Here is a 15348-nt window from a genome sequence, read left to right as displayed (position 1 = left end):
GCCATATAGCAGCTATTTATACCTTTCTATCTGTCTAGTTCCACAGTTACATTCTATAGCTATTCTATAGTTACATTCTATAGCTTTCAATTTTCTTCTAAGATCTGCCTCAGCTTGATTTTTCAAAATCCTTACTTCATCTATTTTTGTTTATTTCTGGATCAACTTCCCCTTCCCATTTATTCCTATAAATTCTTCATTACTCCCAGTATTTTGAGTACCTCTCATAATGAGTCTGGACGATTTTCCTCAAAGCACTCTAATATAGATTTTTCCTGTCTTTTCAGTAAACCAAATCCACACATATTTTGCACCTTTCATTCAAAGAATTTCCACACTTTGCCATTAATATGTCCAAATCACAATAACACTGTGATAAACTCCCCATCTTTTGCCCCCTTTTGCTGAACACTGTTACAGCAATTTGTTATCCCTATTCATTCTCAGATTCCTTTGGGCAGTGAAAAGAAACATGATTATTTAATTTTAAAGTCACTCACATAACAAATAATATAAAAACCATACCTTTAATTGAATTTTTTCAGATGCCATTTTTTCTACTGCAGCAAGTTCATATAGATGTTTGTAGTCAACAGGTTTATACTTAGAGCTGAAAGAGCCACCTCTCATTGGAATCACCAGATGTTCTAGTTATCACATAAAACACAGTAATTTCAAATTCTGGACAAATATTTTAAGCATGGGTCACAAAATGAAAGTATTACAGATAGAACTGAGAAAGTGTATTTTAAATATTAAAAGTTTTCATAACAAAGAGATTATTAGTTGGTAAATAAGAGTTTGAAACAAACCTAAGATAGTAGAAGCTATTAAAAAAATTAACCATTTGTCTGCTCACAGAAAGTTTAAAAACCTTTTTTAATATGTGAACCTAAAGAATAATTCACTTTAAACTATGCTTACTGACATTTTAGTAATTTCTAATACAGAAATATGTAAATTTCAACACAGGCATTCTTATTTCACAAACTGGAAAACTAGCTCAATATTTATTGTAATCTATAGATTGAGCAATAGGATTTTGTTTCCCCTAAATTATATAAACTAACAATGATAGGTAAACAGAGTGAGTTGCAGTTACGTTTTCAATTGAATACCCAGCCACTAGAAACATCATCGTTTTTCTATTAAATGTCTGTAGGCCTCTGGGAAAACAACATACTTCCTCAAAGAGAAAGACACTGAATTCCAAGAGAAACAAAACCCTTGGCTTCTACTGCAAACAGAATGGATAATAACATCCACTTTCTCCAGTCCTACTATCAATATTTGAAAGACCATGACAGACAGTTGTCCAAAAACACCCCACATGAAGTAGTTTCACTGAAAAGGCATTTGACATCAGTAAAGATTTAACCAAGCTGGTCTTTCACCACAAAAAGGGTACTTACAATGATCCCTTTAAGTAGCTTCATTGAGGGACTGACATATTGCCCAAACTTGAGTTGCCTCAAGTTTACCATGGAGTCTTCACAGAATAGTTAGGGTTGGAAAGGACCTTAAGATCATCCAGTTCCAACCCACCTGCCACGGACAAGGACACCTCACACTAAACCATGTCACCCAAGGCTCTGTCCAACCTGGCCTTGAACACCACCAGGGATAAAGTATTTACAACTTCCCTGGGCAACCCATTCCAGTGCCTCACCACCCTTACAGTAAAGAACTTCTTCCTTATATCCAGTCTAAACTTCCCCTGTTCAAGTTTTAACCCATTACCCCTTGTCCTATCACTGTAGTCCCTAATGAAGAGTTCCTCCCCAGAATCCTTATAGAGCCCCTTCAGATACTAGAAGGCTGCTATGAGGTCTCCATGCAGCCTTCTCTTCTCCAGGCTGAACAGCCCCAACTTTCTCAGCCTCTCTTCATACAGGAGGTGCTCCAGTCCCCTGATCATCCTCGTGGCCTCCTCTGGACATGTTCCAACAGTTCCATGTCCTTTTGATGTTGAGGACACCAGAACTGCACACAATACTCCAAGTGAGGTCTCACGAGAGCAGAGTAGAGGGGCAGGATCACATCTTTTGACCTGCTGGTCACAGTTCTTTTGATGCAGCCCAGGATACGGTTGGTTTTCTGGGCTGCAAGAGCACACTGAAGCTGGCTCATGCTCATTTTCTCATTTACCAACACCCCCAAGTCCTTCTCCACTCTGAATCTCTTCTTTGCCAACCTGTAGCTGTGCCTTGGGATTGCTCCGACCCAAGTGTAGGACCTTACGCTTGTCATGGTTAAGCTTCATAAGGCTGGCATCAGCCCACCTCACAAGCGTGTCAAGGTCCCTCTGGATGGCATTCCTTCCCACCAGTGTATCAATCAAACCACACAGCTTGGTGTCATCAGCAAACTTGCTGAGGGCACACTCAATCCTGCTGTCCATGCCACCAACAAAGATGTTGAACAAGACCGGTCCCAACACTGATCCCTGAGGGACACCACATAAACTCATCTGAGCTTATTTTCATGTTCCTGAAATCCACTGCCTTCATTTCTCTCCCCTCTCACCAACTTCTTAAGAATGATAATTTCCACCACTTCATGGTCACTTTAATCCGAAATGTATTATGTATACACCCAACATTAGATGACCCAAGGGCTGAGAAGACTATCAGCCATATCAGAATGAAAGCAGAAAACCAAGGCTGCAGATCCTGTCCAAATGAGATTTGGCAACAGAATGAGAAGCATGCTCAAGGTAACCTCAGGTACATAGCTGCCTAATATTAATCAGATTTTCCTGGCTTACTGGCCTGCTGTGGACTCTCATCAAAGCAGAACTGTGTCCTTCTTTCCCTCTACTCATAATGTTTGGTTTCCACATGCAATCACTTTGCAGCTTCCACTCTCTGAGCTTGAAAGAACACATCACCTACATAAAGAAAGGCTTCCTCCTCTCCTCCTGCTTGCCAGTCCTGCTTTCTTTGCCACTAATCTTCATAACATGTGAATTATTCCACCCAATCAGTATTATGCTAACCAGGTTATAGCTTTGATCTTGCATTATGACTACCTTTTTATTCTCTATATATAAAAAGTTCAATAGTTTGATCCACTAATTCTTCCATTTATCCCTTCTCTGAGCTTAGTATGAATAATCTTCTTTCAGTTTTTAGGCCTCTAGGTAGCTTTGCTTATCTGTAGGCTTTTATTGTCATCAATCCAAATCTACAGTTCTCAATCCTAAATAATCCAAGATTTTATGTGCAATTTCTTTTTTTTTCCTTCTTTCTGAGATTACTTACAACATTGTCCAGCAAAGATCACAGAACATCATTTCGTGTTCAAAGTAGGTTCTGTTGCCAAACCCTCTGAAAAGACACTTTTCAGTTCTTCCTCCTAAACCTATTACTCATTTGTTACTGCTCTCAAAGGCTTACAATCACTTCTAGTCTGCTAGGAATCATTTCGGGCTGTAATATCAATGTCCACATGCATGAGCAGCAGGGCATGGCTGGAGTTTCAGAGCAACGCCATTAACATTTTTATTTCAGGCTCCCTGCAGGCAAATGCCCGGGGGGCACCTAGGATTTAAGTTCACAGCAGATACATCCTGTCATATTCATTAGGAAAGAATCAGTAACTGTTAGTAGTATTACTAAATGACATTAACTACAGCTAGAAATCATTAAGCTCAACTTCTTGGTATGGTGCTTGTGAATCTCATGACCTTTGAAACACATGTAGTGTTTCAGGACCATCAGATCCTCAGCTAATTTCAGGACCATCAGATCCTCAGCTAATTTCAGGATAACATACTATGATGCAAGTAAGTGTCAACACAAAGGTGGGACACTGTCATCTTCCAGCAGCCTGTTGCAGCTGCTGCAGAAACCTTTTCTAAGTACCTAGTGTCAATGCTTTTGAGGTGTTCTACATGCATGCTGCACACATATCCATGCATGCAGCAACAAAGCCCTTATGCTACTGTCAGCTTTTAGTCACTAACTTCCAATTCCTGATTGAAGGAGTTCCTGCATGATTTCACTAAGGATCTCCCATGCTACTTGTTCTGAATTGTGGTATAGATATCCAGGGGTAGAAATCCTTCCTGGGTCTGGCACTCACAACTGCAGTATCCTGACCAGCTTTCTTTGGTCTATGTCAGCATTGTCATGTCCTTAAACTTCAATGTAAATACAGTTTGCTGTACCTGTTTGACAGCTCTCACTCACCATTGACTTTTTGAACCCTACTTTCTCTAAGACAGTTTTATTCTTAACTGTAGTTTAGTAAGGACAGGGGATGCGAACAAAATACAAATCCATATAATCTTTTTTGCACCCTTTCTTTCTCACAATATGAGAGAAGAGAGCTGACAACAAAAAGCATGGAAAAACAGGACAAAAATCGTAGAAGTGAATTGTGAATCTCATGACCTTTGAAACACATGTAGTGTTCCAGGACCATCAGACCATCCTGTACTGATGTACAAGAAGCAATAACTAATACAGTGCAGAAAGCAAAGAGGAAAGGAGAATGAACCATCCCACTGAATGAATAGATGGAGAGAATAAGGACTGCTGTAAAATAGCAGAGAGATGCATTGCTTTCCTATGGCTGGGTTGCCTTAATCTGTTCTAACCACATAAAAATGTTTCAGAGAACAGGGAATAAGCAGAGACAATCCATTTACTTAAAAAGGTTAAATTTGGTAGTGCTTCGATATAGAAAGTTGTTACTATTCTGGGTTTCTACCCAAAAAAGAACCTTGCAGCAATGTTTGAAAACCTTAGAGTTGTCTCTGAAAGTCACAAGTTTAATTTACCAATATAATCTGCTATTTTCTACTCTCTTAAAGTTTTATATAAAACATATAAATATACACAGCTACATATAGAACTAATGTAAGAGAAAGTAGGTACCTCAGGTACTTTCTCACTCAGGTAACTCATCTTCATCAACTTAATACTGTCCCTCACGTCCAGGAAAAAATGAGTGAAAGACAGATTCAATTTCCACACCTCTAACCCCAAATAATTTAATTGTATCTTTGCTTTCAATATGCTTTTACTTTAGCCTATATATCTAAGCCTTATGAATTTCTATAACTAATCTTCATCTGTTTCTTCTACTGAAGAATTTTCTGAAGTCAAAAGGGTCTATCCATGTGAGATTCAATGCAAAATCAGAGTTTTAGCATACAGAATGTAAACTTTATTTAATTGCTAACATATTTTATATATATTTTATATGTATGTATACACCCACAAATATATATACATAAATAGACACATTAATAAAAATATAAAATACTGAACTTTGAGATTTTAAAATGCCTTTTCACAATTTTATAGAACAAATATCTGCTAAAGCCTGAGATACAAATATAATGGTAAATGAAATTACTTGAACTTTTGCACCAGTGCTGGAAAGTTTTAACACACACACACACACATATCTTCAATCGTGCAAAACTATCCCTTGATGCTACTTCAAGCCTCCCCTAAGGATTTTCATTTACCACATGTGTACAGAATGTCTGACAACATGACACCAGATGATGTCTTGTTGTGGAAAGATATTTTTCAAGTCAGCCACCAGTGCAGTCCCCAGTCTCAGTACAGACCAGGCATCAAATAGATTGAGAACAGCCCTGCAGAGAAGGACTTGGGAATCCTGGTGGACAGAAAACTGAACATAAGCTGGCAATGTGTGCTTTCAGCCCCAGAAACCCAGTTGTATTCTAAGCTGCATACAAAAAAGCATGACCAGCAGGTTGAAGGAAGGGATTCTGCCCATCTGCTGTGCTCTTATCAGAGCCCCATGGAGCACTACATACAGCTCAGGGGTCTCCAGTACAAGAAAGACACAGACCTGAGCAGATCCAGAGGGCTGGAGCACCTTTCCTATAGGGACGAGCTGAGAGAGCTGGGCTTGTTCAGCCTGGAGAAAAGAAGGCTCCAGGAAGACTTTAGAGCAGCTTCCAGTGCCTAAAGGGGCCAACAACAAAGCTGGAGAGTGACTTTTTACAAGGGTTTATAGGGATAGGACAAGGGAGGATGGCTTTAAACTGACAGGGGAGATTAAAACTAGATCTTAGGAAGTTCTTCACTGCGAGGGTGGTGAGGCTGTGGTACAGGTCACCCAGAGAAGCTGTGGCTGCCCCATCTCTGGCAGTGTTCAAGGCCAGGTTGGATGGGGCTTTGAGCAACCTAGTCTAGTGTAAGGTATCCCCCACACGGCGAGGGTCCCTTCTAACCCATTCTAGGATTCTATGATCAGAATGCTATAGCAGCTTCCACGTGCAGTTATTAATTGCACAGGATACTTTATAAGTAGTTTTATTCTAGACTGTGAGAAAACAATTTGAACATGATAGCATACATACCTACATCACTGTTCCCGAGAGTGTTAAAGAATGTTCCATGGTCCGGTTTACTCATTTTTGTTTATTTATTTTTTTTATACCTGTTGAGAAACAAACATGTTTTGAGAATACTAACAGTGTGGATGCAATCTAAAAACACATTCAAAATATATGTATTGCTTTCTGAGGAAAGAGGGTAGGTATCACTAAAAATTTAATTAGAAATTGCTCAAGTTTGTGTTTCTTGAGAGATTTCATATGCCTCATATCATTTAGCAGCCTAGCAAAAGAAAACAAAATATTATTTCCTTACTGAACCTGTAATACTGTCACATAGATCATCTATTCTTTGCTTTGTGCTTTTCAAGATAAAACAATCCTACTGACTCAAATGTAAGGAAAGTTTTCTAATTATGTTCTTTAGAAATTAAGCCTGAAAAGATAACTCTTTTCTTAAGTTTAGAGGCTGTGGTTTATGTATAGATCCCTATACACCCCCTTTAATAGTCTCTGTATTAACACTTGTCAACTCAAGTCAGCTGTTTCAGCAACAGTGGCTTAGTTCCAGATAAGCAACTGCAACAGGCAGCATGTGTCAAATATTCACACCATCTTGGGATAAACTTCACATTTCAGATGTGATAAGATATACAACACAGTAAAAGCCTTGGATGTCTTAAAAACCTTACTGTCACCTTAATTAAGCATACATGGGCACCATCACAGGTCTCACATTCAAAGAAAAGCAAGAGATCAAAGCAAGCTTTCAGCTGAACTGAATCAGTAACTGAATAATGCCAGAAGGGGAAGGTCATGTTCAACCAAGCTCCCCACAAACCCTCTCCCCTCAAACCCAGTTCTGCCACACCAAATGTTCCCCACACAAAATTCTATTCACTTTGTCACAACTTTGACACTTGTCTGGTCCCACAGCAAGAAGTAACACAGTAAATAGTAGAACAGCAAAATCTGCTCATTTGTGAATTGCACAGTCATTTCTGTGCTGTTTTAGTGAGTTGAACTAATTTACGCACACCAGTTCCAAGGACAGCACAATGCAACACAAAGGAGGGAAGAAAGAGCAGCAGAACCAATGGAAAGCAAACTACTCTGACAGAAAGCTATTAATTTCAAATAAAAATGTGACACTGCAACCAAAATACTTAGCATTTTACTTCCCTATAAATTATGTTTCTTCATGGCAACATTCTGCATTGCAGAATCATCAAAAACAGATGAAGTGTAAAATTCTAACTTATATGGACAACAGTTTCATGAATGAGCTCCCATTGTTACTGCAAACAAATGGTAAGTGCAGTTGAAATTACAGCCACAGCAGTACACATACACACATACACACACACTGCAGATCCTGTGGCTCTAAGTCATTTTGATGATAATTCTGTACGTGTTAACTATGCAAGATACAAGGCAAAGAAAATTTATGAACGCCAGGCTTTGTACAGTGAATATTCCATGACAAAACCAAGTAGGAAACAGTGAACACCCATTGATAAACTGTGACATTTCTCAGTGCTTCTTCATGCATATTCTTCAGAGATTTTTAACAATGCTATGAAACTGTCCCTTGCACTAAACCAAAAATATTAAAATCCAAATGTCATCTGTTTTCACAGAATGACCATTCATTTAACAATAAAGGGACGTTTTCAAACTTGGTCTGAAAGTAATTGACAGTATCAGCTGGTCAGAAATTATATTGAACACCATCATCTGATAACAAAGACTGAAATTAAAGATACACGAGTGAGAAAACATGACAATACATAATGGAATTCATCCCCCTTTTGAAGATTAATGTGTATTTTACAATCTAGTAGTCACCTGTAAATAAATTCACACTTCTATCCCAAAGTCTACACATTTGTCAAAAGTCAAGAGAAAAGAAAGGAATAAAAAGGTTAGCACATTCATACTGTTGATACAATTTTTCTTCGTTTAAAGCACTTATTTTAAACTTGTAACTATATAACACTGCCAAATTAATCAAGACAAACGAGGTAGTTCTCCATATCAAAAGCAACTTTGGCCTATTTGTCATCGTAATATTTTATCTATACACCAATTTACCTACATAACTTCCTACATAACTTTCTAACTGCAAATATACTTCAATTGGAACAGATTTTTTCCAAAAATCAAATTAACTATATATGTAAAGCCTTAAGATATGGATTTATGTAACACAGTAAGTATGGGATTTACCTCACTTCTTCAAGACGCACCGCAACAGTTTAAATGTTGCTTCTTCCCCCCCTAAAGACAACATATATTTTTCTGCTGCTTCTTAGAAAGCCAACTGTGCTCAGCCTTGTTTTTCTCTATTTCTTGGAGGAATCGCTGGAAATAGAATCAGAACAAGAAATGCTCAATAACCAACACACAAATGTTTAAGCTGCAAGCAGACCAATTTTAAAAGGCATTTAGAGAATTATATTTCTTTATTTTTTTTTTTTTAGTCAGGTTGTTTACAAGTCTGTAAATTAGGTTCAGTTTAGTATTCCTAGTGTCATAATTCCCTTAGATTTCTGGCCTCCAAAAATCTTCTTCCTGGGAGAAGGGGGAAGTAGACACATCATGAAATTCTGCAATTAAAAAAGGGACCAGAGGGGGAACCTTAAACAAAACCAAACCAAAAACCCAAGCAAACAACAAAACCAAACAAACCTGAAACTCTGCAAACTTACATAATTTTTCATGTAATTCTACAATATTCAGCAGTTTCCAGAAACTCCAGCAGAATTATATGATGTAATCTTCCGCTGAATTTGTAGTCATTAAAGGTTGAGCAGGAAAACTTAAAACGCTAATAATAAAAGCCCCAAAAGTAGAAAAATAACTATAAGAAAACTCAAAATATTTGTTCAGTACTACTTTTCAATTATTGCTTCTTAAGGCTTTCAAGGTGAATCACAATGAAACAAAACCAGGCTTTTATAATTTTTGTTTCCCTTTGCTGAATTTTACTCTTCCCTTGAAGGGTAAATCAACCATGTACCTGAATTTAGAGAAAACAGAATGCACCACAACATACTGAAATTCTTTATTTTAAAGGGGTTTTTGATTGACCAGTCTGAAACAGACTTTCATACATTTTTCTCTTAGAAAGAATGTAACTCATCACAATTCCTAGCCTCATTCAAAGAGACGTGAATATTCAGCTGTAGCTTGATAATTCTGTAACCCTACTGATACTCTTACTAACATAAGAGTGAAGAATAACTGTACCAAGTCTCTTCTTTTACCATCAGATAAAACAACTATTTACACAGGGCCAAGAAAATGAGGGGGAAGAACCAAAGGAAGGATTCTGAGCAAGTATGACAGTTTGTCAGCGGAGCTATTCAAGCTCTGCAGATCAGCAGCATGATTTTTAAACAGCAAGTTCTCTTGAGGATTTTTGCGTACTGTGGTTAATATTTACACAGCAATGTTGATTTTCCTTAGCAGAGTTATCTGCAAGGCTACCACATCCTGAGATTGTGCAAAGAGAAACACATACATGTACGTTATGCTTGAGAAGGGTTGTCTGCACACGCTTTGTGGAACCATTTGGACATTTTAGATTTGTAGCAGCCCAGTACAGCAGCAGCTTCGACCAAGTTGCCAGAATTCCTCAAATTAAAAGCAGGAAAATATATCTACAAAGGAAAAAACACGGGGTAGTCCTAACTACAGAGCGAGGCATCAAATTTCCTTGCAAAGGATATAATGAAATTGCTCAAAATGAGAGATTTTCAACAATGAAGACTGTCTTTGTTTTGCCTGCTAGCACTTGCAATTCTTGGCACCCAATTTCCCCATTCTTAAGTTAGAGAAGGAATTTAGTGGTATATTTGAGTATCGTGGTACAAAATAAACAATTTCCACCAAAAGATGTCTGACTTTGCTCTTTCACAACATTAGTCCTTGGATGGAGGCATTTAAGCCTCCATTATCAGTTTTACAGTCCATATTCATTCATACTACTACGACAGCAGAGACTTCCTATCAATACAGGCAAACTGCAGTCAGGCAGTACTCATAGAGCACAGGGTGTGCGTCAGCAGCCTGAGGAAACCCCATGGGTCTCAGCCTCCCCAGGCCAAGTGACAGAACCATGATTCAGCAGTTTCAAAGACATAAAATCTACTACTATATGTCATTCTGACAAACATAACTCATGGAAAGTCATGCAGAGCAGATTTTTTTTTTTTTACTTCCTCTTGCATTTCCACTCTACTTCATGGGAAATAATGCAAATATTTCAAGGAGTATTTTAGGTTTTAACAAGAGCCACTGGATTTTGCATCTCAATAAATCTGGCAGTGCTTTTAAGCACCTTCATCCTTTTGCTCTTGAAGAGACAACTGGAATTTTTGTATTTTATAACCTCAAAAGAGTAATTTCCACTATGTCAATGCTCTTATTTAACTCTGAGGTCTGTTAGGATTTCTCCAAGTTGTGGAGTCTGCATTAAGATGGGAAAGGAAATCAGTTTAGTCTGATGCTTAGTATATTTAGATCATAATGAAATTTTTTTCAAAGACTGAATTATTTGTAGGTTTAAAGATGACAAATTCAGTTGATAGCAGCGGGTTAATTCTGCAGGCACTGGCTCAACATCTATACCGTGCAAGCCCCTTGTCAACTTCTATTGAAATTTTGCACTGAATAAATACTACAACTTTACATTTCATGATGAAAATGAATAATTTTTAAAGGTTGGCAGCTGCTTGAACAGAGTTAACGAGTTACAACTAATGATTCTTATATATGTCTGTATGTAACTATGTGGTTTTGAAACTAAAATACCTAAAGAATAGCAAATATCAATGACAGTAAGAGTTTACCGCTTTAATCTTTTTACTTTGACAGACAGCAACTGAGTAATTTTAATTCACATACTTCTTTTCTAAAGGAATATCATTCAGTAAGTAGTACTCCTTAGAACAAGAGCAACTTCACTTCTCTTGCTCTTTTACTTACAGCACAGTTTCATTGGGAATAAGTTTGTTTCTGTGGGCTTTTTTAGCAATTACTTTATTAACATCCATAAAATGTAGCTTGAATCAAGCACACTATCCAGGAACTTGGTCAATTCATTTAATATTTGTGATCAGAAAGATTAAGAAAAGATTCAAGAAGATTGACATCTTCACATTTCAACTTTTAAAATACTGTGTAGCATAACAGCCACAAGGAGATTTGGGTGCTGTTCACAAAAGAGAAAAGACCTTCCCTTCCTTAAAACACTGTATTCCAGTGGTCATGATAAAAAGGCATGAAGGTGGAAAACTTGGGTTTTCAATTCCCTTTCTGGAGGGTATCTCAAGCATTGGAACCACAAGGATTCCCACATACTGGATGGTTGTCTTATTCATACACAGTAAGGGATAATCTACTCTGAAGGTTTTTGAGGAGTGCACACTCCTCGCATACAAACATTCTAATCCAAAAACAGATTTCATACCATAAACAAAACAAATAATAATAAAAAACACCTCCCCACACACAAAAACCACACAAAAAAACAAGGCAAAACAGCAAAAAAACACACAAAAAAACACCCAAAAATCAAACCACACCACCACCAAAAACCCAAAACAATACCAAAATAAAACCAATCCATCTATCCATCTGGGTTCCTTTTCTTGGCTCTGCCCCAGCCTGTAAAAGAAAGCAAGCTGACAGTATTAGCAGGTAGTGGCTTTGTCCACAGTGCCCCGCAATGTTTCGATCCAAAGCAGGTAGGGCATGCCATATGCTTTGTTAGCTGTCCAAAGTGGTACTTGAAAAGTTGTTACTTCTTTGTGTCATATGACATTGTATCCTTCCAGGAATCCCCCTGGATGATTGTCTGCCCTAATTCTGCTGGCATACATGGAGCTAGTCCAGCCAGGGTGTCTGCACTCCCATGTCACCGAGGTGCAAGCGCAAGTCCAAGCTAAAAGGCAGCACAAGCCAATGCCTTCCTTTTGTTCTCTCTGCAATGTGCTCCAAAGCCTGTGGGTGAGCACAAGCTTGTTTCTGAATACCCGAGATGCACTGAAGTTTAGGTTCAGATTTGTCAAGACCAAGCAGGGCAGGGTGAAACGAAACAGTTCGAGCACTTGAGAGCACTGACTAGCCATGACCTCCTGTCACTGTGTTAATGCAAGGGCTGGCCAGGAGCTGTAAAAAACAACAAAATCAGACTACCTTCTCACAAATGAAGTTCTTCCCTCTCCACCCCATACCATGATAGACAGGATGGCATTTTTACTAAGATACTACTACCACCCTGGAGACAAAGCCTGGAGATCTAAGCAACAGGGGAAGGGTAAAAAAGCATCTTAGCTGAAAAACTAAGAACTAGATCACTCAGCAGATTTGGAGGAAGGCTCTAAAAGAAAAAAAGAAAAAAAAATGTTGCATTAGGGAGCCCTGACAATTAGTATCATGTGCTTTACAAGTGCACAGGAGGATGCAAACTATCTTTAGTAAGTATCAGCAATCCATATCCAAGTTTGACAGAACGAGTAGTGTCTTGCACAGACAAACCCACACTTCTCATTCATTCCTGGTCTGGTTTTCTAGCTGCCTTCTGGTTATTCTCTTGCCTTCCCCATCAGCTCACAGTACCTGACCCAGCTTTGTCATATGTGGTCAAAGCACAATAGCATGGGATTTAACAATAAAAGAAAACCAGATCAGGGTCAGGAACTTCAGCTGGAAATAAAGAGAAAGGGGATCCATCTGACAGCTTCATTAATGCACCAAACCTTTAATAGGGTTAAGATTTTATTAGGTGAAATAAAACAAATCAGGCTGAAGAAACATTTCAAAATCACAAGAAATGTGAAAGCTGGACAAAACATGTGTCTTTAGAAAAATAACAGCACAAAAACCTAACAATGTAGCTTCTCAGAAGCTTAGATGAAATTCTAGTCCTCTGCTACCAAAAGTCAACCTGCCTCCTGCCTGCTGCTCTTTTCTGGTTTCAGACCATCCTAACATTTCTTCTGCTGATAAACTTGGGAAGATAGTACTATACACAGTGACTCTCCTCTAACATGGAACATGTTTTCATGTTTTTCTACATGAAAAGAAAAATAACATTGATTAAAATTTTTGAGTACTTGAAAGCTTTAAGACAACAGGATCTATTGCACCCATTTCTTTGTATAAAACCCTTTTATTAATGTTCCCTGCATAGCTGCCATGTTAGTGTCATTCTCCTGTCTTACACATTTTGGGAACCATCATCTTAATCTGGATCCATCTGGCCAGCTTTAAACAGCAAGCTTCTTCCAACATCAGTCCTGAAAAGTAACTTGACATTAGTTAAGACTAGCAGCAGCACAGCAACACCTCTGGCTTATTTATTTCTGTATCCCTTTGGCAATCAGTTAACCTCTCTTCTTTTTACCACCGTGTTTCTGATATTATGTCAGCATTTTAGCAATGATTCGCATATTCACCTTAGCTTCATTGCCTTTGAAAAGAAAGCAGAAGAGTGTATCTGCAGGAACAGAACTGATGCAAAAACCAACTTAATAGCTATTTCTGTAATTTTAGGGCTACTGTGACTAAATAAGTGCTTATTCACTTTCAGCCTACCCATTTTGCTCTTCTGCAGTGATGTAATGCATTTGTATTTGACCTCAGTCTTTTAATGGACATAATTTTCTGTTACCCCAAATTCAACATTATGACTTCACTAAAACACTTAAATGAATGTTAAGATGTTTTTTGAAAGGGCAAGATCTTACAAACTTGTATTTTATCTTCAGTAACTAGAAAATGTACCAATCAGAATTATTTATTTCTGCTTTAATGCTGATATATCTAAAACCCTCTTCAATGCTAGAAAAGTTCATTTAAGTCTGAGTTCAAATACCTTGTTTCAAGGTTTTGTTCAAACTTCAATACAGCCTCTAGATTGGAAATTTTGATTCATCTTAAAGAAAAACACAAAAGAGGGAACAAATACCAAATATAAACCTTTAATACATAGAAAGCTGGTCCCTGTGAATGCTAAATCACCTATGCCTACAATCAGCGACTAACGCTTTTAGTAACAGTAAAGAGCACAGTTTAACAATCCTCTCTTTCTCCTCCTGTTCATAACTTAGTATTTTACCTCAATTCAGAACTCTTCTGAATATGACCTCTTAAAAAATTACACTTCCAATTCAACTAAACACTTCAGTGCACTCTTAATGTAAAAATTTCTTGTGCCTGAGGTGTATGATTAAAGTATATTCTTAAATATAGGAGCACCAAATATGAAGGCAAGATCCTACTACATTTCATTTAAATAGAAGTTAAACTCTACAAGTGTTAGTCAGCATTTCTGAAGCAAGCAAAGCCTGCAGGCTGCCAATCATACACCATCACATGTGGCTACTGTTGATGATTCATGCCCAGTTAAGGTCCCAGTTCCATAAGTATGAGTACTTCCCAAGTAGTTTAACCATTAACTTTAAAATACCCTAGATTTCACTTCTTCAATTCAACAAGTCATTCGCCTACATAAGTCTTTGCAGATTCAGGTCCTAAGCATCTTTTTTTCCTCAACTGAATTGCTGCTAATCAGCAGCAGGGCAAAATTACTGGGCAGGGAGGCACAGTGTTTAATGATCTGGTCATGCTATTTAGAACAAAACTATTTGTGCTCCTTTTAAATCAGTCAAATTATTAAATGTAAAATCTATAATATGAAGCCATATCAGCTCTACACAAAATACAATTTAACAGCATAATCAATGACAGTTTATTAGCTACTCATAGTTTGTGCAAATGAAGGTTGCTTAATTTCACAGCAGCAGATGTTGCAACCTGTCAGTGGTTCACGTAAATTACTAGTGGTCATAGACAATTAAAACCCAGAAATGAACCACTGGCTTCATTGAAAACTTTGAACACAACATCAACGGGAATTTTGATTACAAATTAGGCCAGGTGTTTCCTAAAACATCCAAACTTGGAAAAACAAGCAAACAAACTTAAGTCCCTCATTTTCAGTGCTCTCTTTC

General features: G+C 37.8%; 1 protein-coding gene across 6 annotated transcripts in view; it reads right to left on the bottom strand.

Moving 5' to 3' along the window:
* The window catches only part of CCDC148 (coiled-coil domain containing 148), a 74438-nt gene that overhangs the window by 50710 nt on the left and 8380 nt on the right, over nt 1–15348 (bottom strand). Inside the window, exons 1-4 of one of the 6 annotated variants that reach the window (XM_034061857.1) lie at nt 9852–11748; nt 8555–8689; nt 6350–6429; nt 526–647 (exon numbers count right to left, since the gene is read on the bottom strand). In XM_034061857.1, the coding sequence (XP_033917748.1) occupies nt 526–647; nt 6350–6404 (177 nt within the window). In that variant the 5' untranslated portion in view covers nt 6405–6429; nt 8555–8689; nt 9852–11748. The other 5 variants (XM_034061858.1, XM_031053249.2, XM_013130282.3 and 2 more) reach the window with 5 other exon arrangements.

The sequence above is a fragment of the Melopsittacus undulatus genome, chromosome 4 (assembly GCF_012275295.1).
Source record: "Melopsittacus undulatus isolate bMelUnd1 chromosome 4, bMelUnd1.mat.Z, whole genome shotgun sequence".
Taxonomy (NCBI): Eukaryota; Metazoa; Chordata; class Aves; order Psittaciformes; family Psittaculidae; genus Melopsittacus; species Melopsittacus undulatus.
The sequence above is the reverse complement of the archived record's forward strand: the minus strand, read 5'-3'. Positions and strand labels throughout refer to the sequence as shown.